This window comes from Limulus polyphemus, unplaced genomic scaffold (assembly GCF_000517525.1).
Source record: "Limulus polyphemus unplaced genomic scaffold, Limulus_polyphemus-2.1.2 Scaffold2027, whole genome shotgun sequence".
NCBI classification, from domain to species: domain Eukaryota; kingdom Metazoa; phylum Arthropoda; class Merostomata; order Xiphosura; family Limulidae; genus Limulus; species Limulus polyphemus.
The window spans coordinates 122,672-133,653 of record NW_013667637.1 but is presented as its reverse complement, the minus strand read 5'-3'; the positions used below and the strand labels follow the sequence as shown (position 1 = coordinate 133,653).

The window sequence follows — 10,982 nt, the reverse complement described above, 5'->3', positions numbered from 1 at the left end:
TCGTCTGACTATGTTGGCATGTCTTAATAAGGGCTTCACTGTAGCTGCTCTGCAATGATAACCCAATCTGTGGAGAATCCGTTGAAGAGATTTCGGGCTCATCCCACCAACTTTGGCCACTTCCGCTGTCGTTAATCTGGGATCCATTTCGATGCTCCTCTTGACAGCCCTTTTTGTCCTCTCGGATGGACCCGGACGCTGCTCAGTTGTTTCCTTGCCGTGTTTCCTGAACTGCACGATGATTCTATTGACTGTCGAAAGCGGGATTCCCAAATTCTGCGAAATTTGCCGCTGACTTATTCCACCATCTGCTTGACCAACTAACCTTCCTCTAACAAAATCTCACAATTCGAGAGAACCTTGAGTTCTAGGCATGTTGTAGCACCAGATAATTAGTGTGCGGAACATTTTCATTTACATAGTGCTCTGTGAACACAAATTAGTTAGCATAAATCAGTTAAATGACGAAAAATTAGGTGTCTATTTAATTGTGACCACTCAGTGTATTTGAGACTTTTTGTTGTTAGTTTTTATTTCATAAACTATGAGGTGAGGGGGAGGTAATATAAGAGTATTGATTAAAATGTCTATTTTTTGTACAAGAGTTTTGATATGGGATTTGAATTGAGAAACTGTGCTAACAGACTAATTATATAAGATACCATAGTGATGAATATATATTCTTTTTATCATACTTTTCATCACTTATACTGTTATGACATTAAGTACATACGATATAGATTGATATAGAGCATAGGTTTTAATGAATGTATTATCTATGTTCTTTGTGTGTGTGTGTATTTGTAGAGAGGATAGTAATGACCCCCACAAGAAGAGGTCATGGTCACACCCGGATTAAGATAGAAAGAGTGCAGCAGACCGACGTAAATAATAGCTCTGTGATGCACGTGGCTGGAGGGGATCACAAGGGGATTGTTATCAACAAGGAAGAGTCATCAGGTGAAGCTTTATCTAACTTCTTCACAAAATTTTGCTTTAAATTTAACGCACGGCGTAACTGTGATTTATTTCTTCTCCTCTTTTAAAATGAGAAAAGTTTTTGTTTACGAAATTATATGATTATTTTTATTTTCTCAAATTGTTACAGTGTTGTTGTTGTTTTTGTACACTTTGGGTAATGCTTAAATAATTAACATGAAATGAATTTAGAGAGAGTTTTGGACCAATTTTTTCTAACGTGCTTTGTTTATTAGCACTAGAGTGTGCTGAATTTCTTTTACAAAAACATATTGTATTTCTTTTTGTATGTAGGAGTTTCTTCAGAATGTGGAATGTTAAATTGCCATTAAGTGATAAATTTAATTTGATACTACTGAATTTAAATATAGCATCCATTCTAAGCTCAACTTTCAATAATTTTACAAAACCTTATGTATATAAGGTTTAGTAAAACAAAATAAAAAAAAACAAGTTTTGTGTCCGGAATATTCGAAAAAAGGAAGGAGTTCCTTTTTTTAATTACCTTTTTGAAAGAAAGTTTGCACCTTTTTTCACAATTGTTGCCTCTTTTCAAAGAGTCCATGTCAAACAGAAGTCTTCTTTGTTTAATTTTTTTCATAAAGACGATACAGAATTTACGACAAATAAAGAAAAAGAACAAAATGAATCACCTATGTTAATCTCATGTTTTATCCAGAAGTCTTCTTTGTTTCTTTGTACGATCGAAAAACGACAATCAAAAAGGAAAAAAAAAAATCGCCCAAAAAAGTGGGGAAGGCTGCTTCAAAAAGGAAGCGGGCGGGGACGTTAAATATATATATATTTTACTTGGCCTAATGTTTTCTCCTCCCCAAAAAATTTATGAAATCAAAAGTCTATTTCTTGTATAGAGAGAATGATTTTAAGTCTGTACCTTCTTTCTCTAAAGTCTGAGGTAAAATGAGACCCCAGTACTTACAAGAAAGTGTGGAACATTTTGTTACATAATTGCCATAAAACTGACTAAATAATCAAATATTATATATCTCTGCAGGTGACGATGATCAGTCCTGTGCACAGCTCACTTTGGAGTTCAAAGTTTTTTTGACCAACGCAGCAAACAATACACACACTCAGGTATTGTGCATGTTAATTTACTATTATATTAGTGTTATTAATTGTCAAAAACTACTTTTAAGTAATATATATAGTAATGTAAATATATGGGTGTATGGACTTAGGAATCTTCTACGGTAGGTGTCTGTGACTTGTTGGCGATAATTTCGAACAATAAACAAACAGCATGCACTCTGCTTGTTTTAAAATAATATATATATTCAAAACAAGTTAAACGTATGGTGTGTGTGTGTGTGTATGTGTTAGAGGACACTATGGGGACTGTGGGATGCCTTACAAATAGGGTATAAATCCATAAGAAGAAAACAGATCCTCTTTTATTCATATTCATTTGGTCTTATAAAAATTTTTACAATCTAAAACTAAACAGTGAATCATTACATATTTACATTTAATAGCATGAAAATTATTTTTTTACTATGATGACTGTACTTTTTGAAGTAAAGAATTACCTTTAATTGTCTTAAATGCTTGATTTTTCTGACTTGAAGCATGACTTATAGTAATGATTCCCATCACTTTAGTTATTACAATTTCATAAACTAAGCAATCCCTTAACATTAAGCTTTAAAATACTGATGTTAATACTTAAGTTATGTTGAATTTCAAAATGTGACAAAGATAGTACTTCTAATTTAAGTTTTGTGAATATCACAAAGTTGTTAGCTAATGTAATAACAAACTTTAGAATAGAGCAGGTCAGCAAATACCCTAGTGTGTGTATTGTCAGTAGTACTGGAAGTTAAGGAGGTGGCATTAATTTTTATTTTTTTAGAGTAATTTGTAGGGATAGCATTGAAGAACAGTAATGTGCAGAGGGCATTAACAACAAAAAAAGGAGTCACTTTTCAAGCACTGTAAGGCGTTTTTTTCTGGGAGGGTTTTTTTTATTTCTAGAGATAAATCATGTTCAAAATTTCATAAAAATATTCTTTATATACGATTTATATAACGAAAAATATTTTTTGTAAAATTAAACTTACATGAATTAAAACATTTGATTGTAGAATACGGCTTTTTGTGTACACAGAATCGTTTAAATTAAAAGTGGTCCTCAGGTTACTAAATTTGGGAATTATATTATTATATTATATAGTCATAGAGAAGTGTGTATTAGAAAACTCTAAAAATATGAAACAGAAGGTATATGTTACATGAATAGAAGGTGTAATATCTAAATGAAAGCATGAATACAATCTTGAGTTTTTCTTTCAAAACAATGGTTTTATAACTATTACTTATTAACAGGAAAGCCGTCAACTAAAGTTTTGGTTTAAATGTGAAGTGTCGGAGCCTGACCAGATGCGAAGTGCTCAGGACTTTTTCAAAGAACTTGTAAGCCCTATTGAATTTCCAAGAGGTAAGTGTTCATAATTACATCAAGAAAAAATGACAGTAGATTCTAGAAAAGCTTGATTTTGTCTATAATCAACATTTTGGTGTACACCTTTACTGATGCTAGTATCTATTGCAGCAAAGACATAACACTAAGTATTCAAGATGCCAACAGAACACAGGTCCTCAAGGCCAGCAACATTGTCCATACATCACATCAGATCAACTGTTGAGCGATGAAAATACACAAATGTGGTCACCATTAATTAGATGCTAATATAATGCATCAGGACATTAAAAAGTCTGGGGTCCTTTGCTAATGCTAGTGTTCTGAAACCAATGCTCTTTAACCTGAGCTACCAGAATTGGGACTTAATTGTGTAGAATTCTTATAATGGTGAAAATGCGGAGAAGGGAGGTGGACGTAGGATGGTAAAACATGTCACAATGGCCGTGTAAGTTACTCTATATAAAGGTTTGTGTAATTTTCAAGTTTTATGTACAATGACTTTATTAACTTGTATGCCATATAGTGTATTTCCTAATTGTTAGATAAAAACAGTGCAGTGCTTATAAACCATTTGTATCTCTTACTGTATCCAAAAATGTTACACTAAACTAGTTGCTAATATTTTAATAACTATTGATTGCACTAATGCATTTAACACATTTTTAATAAATGTGATATTTGATTTACAGATTATGTGGGTTTCATCAAGGGAATCATGAAGCTAATGCAATTGAAATACCAAAATATCAGGAAGATTGAAGTGGAAATGAGGCAGATTGAAGAGATGGCAGAGCCTCCAGCTAGGCCTAGTAAGTGTACTGTATGTGAAAATAAAAGATATTGCTGTGGTGTAATTTTCTATCCAATATTGAAATTGTTATTAAATATTTAAAAATAATGTTACCAGACCTTATTGAAACTTTTTATAGGTATGGTTGAGTACGTTATATTAAAATGATTTGGAATAAGTAAATCAGTATGTTATGTGACAACCACAGAAAATATATAGTTGCAATGGAACAGAATATATAAGAACTACATTTTAACATTGTTTGGCATATCATAGGTAGTTTGATTCCTCTGAAATTTTATCACTTTTGGGAAGGTATTTAACAACCCTTCTGATATAAGATATTCATACCTCATACCATAAAGATTGTTCAAATTGTGGATTTAAAATTTACAATACAGAAATATCCTTTGTACCTAATGGCATTGAAAAACAAAGGAATATAAATTAACTTGAGGCACGAGGACCATCCAGAAATAGATCTGCAACAAGTCATACCCCCGGCCATGGTAAGTTTAATGTAGTATCTTGTAAAAAGTTAAGATCAGCATAGACCAAGATAAGATTTCTAGTTATACCTACCTGTCAACCATTGTACAACTCAAGCAGCTGGAGAATGAAAAGGATATTCCTCTTATCCCATATGAGAACATACTGATCAAGTTGCGAGACACAGCACTTATGGATTTCTGTTAGATCATATTTAAAATTGGCAATGGGAAATCATCATTTTCGTAAACTAGATGAGATACTGAGAGCCTGCAGGGAAGGGAGGAGTGCATACTTTGGTTATGACAACCTTAGGTTAAAACCTTTTGCAATAGAAAATGCTCTGCAGGGCTATTGTTAAGATACATAATCATCCTATAAAGCATGACTGGTGTTATGGATTGTAATCAAGTGGCGAAGTTACAAAGTCATTTTAATATAACCTACTCAACCTCTTTATTTGACAGCAAAGTTTGCTTTGTCTTGTGTATTAAGTACAAGTAAGCTGCAGTGTTAAATGATCAAGTTCCAATTATGTAAAAGTATAGAAAATATGTATTAATAACTGTTTAAGCTAAAGATATTTCTATATACCCTTTACAAATTGTATATGTGGTTTACACAAGTATTGTAAAAGCAGACCGTGTTGAATGTAAATGTGTAAACATCAAATGCTTAATCTGGCAAAGCATGATCCACTAGTTATTACTAAGTGGTAAAACTGCATTGCAGTAAGATTGATAATAACTTTGATTACATTCTTCTTTACCAAGTCAATAAGAAGTGTGAGTGCTTTAATAACATTTCAACTACACTTAATTTATTACATTCCACTGTCTACTAGGCCTTTTTCACTATATTCCTACCAAACAAAAAAAATGTATTAAAACACTTGTTTCAAAGAAGAATATTTTTCGAACTTCTAAAAACAAAAAATGCAAATGATTTTTAAATTTAATTTAAATATTCATACTTTGAATTTGATTTAGCGTCTAGAAATTATCAGCTTCTCAAGTTCCCAAACTATTAGGTGGTCAAGAAATTAATGTTACTTTTTTTTAGATGAAAAAACTCAAACAACTTATACATCAAAACAAAACATTTATTAAATGAAATAGTCTCAATTCTTATCAATGATGCTTTTCCATCTCACAATCAGGTTGTTAATGTCCTGACTAAAGAAATCACTTGGCTTTGAAGCAAAAACATGTCAATGTCCTCTTTAATATCTTCCATATTTGCATACGTTTTTCCATTAAGATGGTGTCGCAGCAAACAAAAAAGATGGTAATCTGATGATGCCATATCTGGAGAATATGGTGGGTGGGGGAGAACTTCCCAACCCAACTCCATAATCTTGTTTTGCGTTAAACATGCCACATGTGGACGTGCATTGTCGTGGAGAAGAAGAAGAACGCCTTTCCGATTGATGAGTGAAGGGCATTTCTAATGAAGGGCTTGAATTAAACATTCCAGTTGCTGACTATATATCTCTGCATTGACATTTTGCTGTTGAATGAGGAGTTCGAAATGAATTACTCATTTGATGTCCCACAAAATGCAAAGCATCACTTTCTGTGAATGGAATCCAGGTTTTTGAGTCATAAGTGGTTTTTGTCCAGGACTGAGCCATTGTTTTAGGTTTTTAATATTTGCATAGAGAATTCTGTTCAAAAATGAATTCTTGCATATTACATGCCAGAAGAGATGAAGCAATGTTCACACACTGGAAACGATGATCATCGGAGAGTTCATAAGGCAAACACCTTCTTTATGGAGTTTCCCATATTCCTTAGATGTTTACTTATTGTTTCATAAGAGACATGCAATTTCAGGGCCATTTCACGAATGTGTTGCCTTGGGATAGACTCAACAAGCATCTTTATTCCAATCATGCTTTTTTCCCAAAAAGGTTTGTGGTGCGAGAGGGAAACAGTATGTTCACATCTATTTTCCTTCCATCCATTGATCTACTTTATTCTGGGTCCCATCAAGATCTTCTTCTTTGTTCAGTGTGGACTCTTTGTTGTTATTCACCAGCACAGTTCTTTTTCATGATTCCTGTTCCTGGCTTTTTATCCCTTGGAACTCTTCGAGATTTCTCTCTTGTTACTCTTACTGTCTGGCTCTGTCAACTCGTTTGTCTGGCTTATACTCTGTTAATCAAAGCTTCTTGTTCCATCTTCCGAGGTTCTTCTCACCAAATCCATCATTTCTCTCTTTCTCTGGTTGATCAATTCCATTGTCCATTTGAGAAGGTCGTGCAAGTTGGCATATCGATTACATCTCACACTTTTGTTGCACATTACCTGCATCACTTGGCCATCTCTTCCTCATCTGGATATTACTTGCTGCCCATCATAATTCTCCATATCTCGTACAGCCTCTGAATAGGTAAGTTCTATTTTTTATCTTTTACCTATACAATGGCCTCTTTCTACATACCTGAGTGTTGCTTCTCTGGGTATACTGAACATTAAATATGCACTGTGAGACCCTTAGAGTCTATAACACTCAATGGTGAGATGGAGTGTTCCACAAGACCACTCAAGGGATTCTTGTGGTAAGTTGCTTCGTAAATAAGGTCTTTTCCACACCATATCAACTCATGGACTATCATGAGTAAAGCAGTGTCGGGATTACTGCCTATCCCTTCAGTTCAAGTTAAATAAACTTGGACCAGCCTGTTTTCTAAATAGGGTTTTCATGGTCACCCATTGCATAATCTTAAGAATTTGTGTTTCTCCGGACTCCCAACCCCATATTTGCTCCCTCTTCTAGTGGAGTAAGGGAGTCCTTGCCACTTACCAGTTTCTTGCTGCTGAGGTGGTGGACTATGAAGGCTTCCTCCTATATGTGACCAATTCCACTCAGTCAAGAGTAATGCTGTGGTGTTCTGTTGGTTTATATTATGAGTCATCTCCTCCTACCACAGACTGGAAGACTAATACCCCTCATGCAGTTTACCCCTCCAACTGGCTTTCCCTCATCCTATTGCTGCCTGTTTGCCAATTCTTGGGCAGTCTGGTGCTGGATCAGCCATTTTAAGTCCTCACATATGTGATTGGTAGAGACCCTTCTCCTACTGTGGACTAGATAAATAATTCCTGAGTGTGATAACCTAAAATATATTGCTTTTCCCTTCTGTTTCCTGGTCTTGAGGTGAATATGGTTGGGACCCCTTCTTCTACTGCAGACTGGAAGCCACATGTCTGATGCCTCCTGGTTTTGGACTGGAGTTGACCCACTGAGTATGGTCTGACATGCTCTAGCCACTCTGCACTGGTGTTTCCATTTACAAATTAGGACTTGTTTGTTTTCTGCCTGGCTTAGCAACACCTATTTTACTGCAGGCAAAGTATACCCTGGTACAGATGAAGTGCGGGCATCCATAGGTGTGACCCTGTATTTTAGGGTATCATTCTACATGATTTCTCTTTGGAGACCTTCTGTAGAATGCTTATCTAGGTTACTTTGCACCAGTCGTTCCACCATTTCAATGTGGGGTTCTAGCTATTAGATGAGTGGAGATAAGGTATGGTATCGGAAGTTAACAATTTTCCAACACTGAAAATGTGTTTCTGATAGATACTCATCTCTACTTACACTTTCCACCTGTCCTCCCCACTTTTTTCTTGTCTAATCTCAAGAGAGTCGGCTGTGCTAGGAGAGTGTGTCGCACTCCTAATGGTGGAGGGTTGTCCCATGCTCACTTGCATGCTACAACACAGCTACACCATGTGTAAACACGTGAAGTTGAGTGGTTGCCTCAAAAGAAAATTGCACATATAGAGGGCAGCACAAATCGAGGTAAGTATCTATCGAAAATACATGTTCGGTGTTGGAAAATGTTAACTTTTTCTGCATTGTCAGAATGCTGGAACATAATTTTGTGATGATGTTTTATTTCTTACTTTGTCCTAGGCGTACCAATAGTACTCTGAATTGTTCTACCTAAATAATTTCACTAGATTGGTCAGGCTTTTCTCTTTTCTACTTTTATCATTCCAGCTTTAGGCATATAATTGTGTTTTATTAATCTACTGAATCCATTAAATGAAGTTGATATATTTTTAAAATGTATTAATTAGCTGGTGGGGAGGGGAGGAGGAAATTAGTGTTTTGAAATTTATAAATGAACTGCTTAATTAAATCAAATAAGAAGGGACTAGGGTAAATAAATCTCGTACATGAAGCAACCCCTATAAACTTTAATAAATTTGACTTTTGTATTGGAACAACACCAAGAAAAATTATGAAAAATGATAGAGTTATTATGAGCAGAAAATATGTTGAGACTGCTTCAAGAAAAGTAAGTTAATACTTTGTAGAGATCGACCACATAGTCAACTTAGACAGCATTTGATTCAGAGCTAAAATAAATTACACTGTGTAACATGAACAATAAGATAAATGGTTGCATTAGTTTCATATGATTTCAAAGGATGTAAGAAGCATTTTAAATTTGTGTGATATATCCAGGTAAAACTGAATTAACTTTAGAGCATTGTGATAGGTCCATTTAATAACAAAAGATTGAATCAAGATACCAATTACGAAGTAATGCTATATCTCTGAGAAACTGAGTCATGAAAATGGATGAAATAAGGAGACTGGACACAAGATGAAACACAGAAATGAATAATCTTTATTATAATAGACTTAACACCAACATAGTGTGTGTTTATGTACTTGCTTTTGGCATAGGACAGTTGCTCTTACTGGATCTTCTACATTTAAATCCTTAGACTAAATCCATGTGCCAGATTGATTAAAACCAATGTTTTTTAGTTTGCATGAAAAAAACCCAGCATACTTACCCAGAGCAGTTAGTGCTACCTACATGAGTGGTCATTCTCATCCAAACATAGGTGAGGCTATAACCTCGAAGCATCACCTAATATACATTTGATGATCACTGGCACAATATGCAGTATTGCAGTAATATCAACCATGGACAGAACAAGTATTATCTACTTGAAAATAACTATGGAACAAACTTTACAAAAGCAGGTAGAACGAAATCAATTTAACAGCTTTCTTGACCACTTGTTGTGTGAACCTGCACATGTACAGAATGAACTATAATTTTAGAATAAATGTTATGATACTAAAAGAAGCTAAAAATACATGGTATATTTATATACAACACATTTGCAGTAATAGCTTAAAAGGGTTAGAAATTGTGTACTGTTTGATTCTTGCACTGTTTACGTCATGTGCATAATACATTTCATTTTTAAAATTAGTAAAAAGTAATTCTTTTTTCACTTGCACATTAAATAAAAAAGCTACATAATAAGATATTTTATTTTTTAAGAAATATTGAAAATTCTTGTTCAAAAGAAAGTGTTGAAATGTGTTCAATATTTATCTTTATTCAATTTTTTTTTCAATTTTTGACTTGGCTACTAAAAAGTATATCTCGAATCTTGCAGTTTTTATTATTTCCAACATATAGGCTTAGAAAATGTTTGATGACAAGCCCATGTGCTTTAGTGGTTATATCTTAAGAAAGGTGAAAGTTATAAGAACAGCAGCATTTCTATAATGGTTTGATAATTATCTTTGTCAGTTTACTGCTTGGCAGCTGAACAATCTAGTTATGCTATATACGTATTTTTGTAAGTTGTAGTAATAAAAACATTATGGTATGAGCATCATAAAAAAATTATGAAGAACTTGAAAAATAGTTTATTAAATATGTACATTACATAAGAAACCATTTGACCAGAAGAGGGTAATTATATCTTATCAACAAATTCTTCAAAGAGAATTGGTATTGCTTGTGACATTTTTCTAAGAAACAAAAAATCCAATGTACCTTTATTCTTTAGCTCTTCCCAATGGCATATTGCTGACTATTGGCTCTCAGAAAGCCAAACTGGATGTGTTGGAGAACACAAAAGGAACAACCACTCAGTCTTCATCCAGTCATAAAGGTTTCATTCATTTGATTTCTTCACAGTGTGTGCTACCTAACCTGCTACTCCAGTACACAAACTGCATGATTAGATTATGGATATTACTGACTCATACTACAGGAATCTTAGAAGTCCATGCAGGCTTTGAACAAGTGTATTCACAACTAAATGTGGTGTGAGATTTCAGGAAGTTGCAGTCATTACCTATTTTTCACAATATACTTCTAAAAGAAAATAATAAATTTTATTTTGTAAGAAAGAAATATTTTTAATGAAGTAGACAAATTACTGTCTTATATTAAGTTTCAGGCATTTATACATATTGTTGCGTATCTGCTTGTTTGTTAATTTCCCGTAG

At 34.0% G+C, this 10,982-nt stretch overlaps 1 protein-coding gene across 1 annotated transcript in view; it reads left to right on the top strand.

Annotated features, from left to right (window-relative positions):
* The window catches only part of LOC106465714, a 74,807-nt gene that overhangs the window by 45,304 nt on the left and 18,521 nt on the right, over nucleotides 1–10,982 (top strand). Inside the window, exons 2-5 of the mRNA XM_013925953.2 lie at nucleotides 808–960; nucleotides 1,994–2,076; nucleotides 3,325–3,436; nucleotides 4,111–4,230. Coding sequence (XP_013781407.1) covers nucleotides 808–960; nucleotides 1,994–2,076; nucleotides 3,325–3,436; nucleotides 4,111–4,230 — 468 coding nt within the window. The remainder of the gene's footprint in view (nucleotides 1–807; nucleotides 961–1,993; nucleotides 2,077–3,324; nucleotides 3,437–4,110; nucleotides 4,231–10,982) is intronic.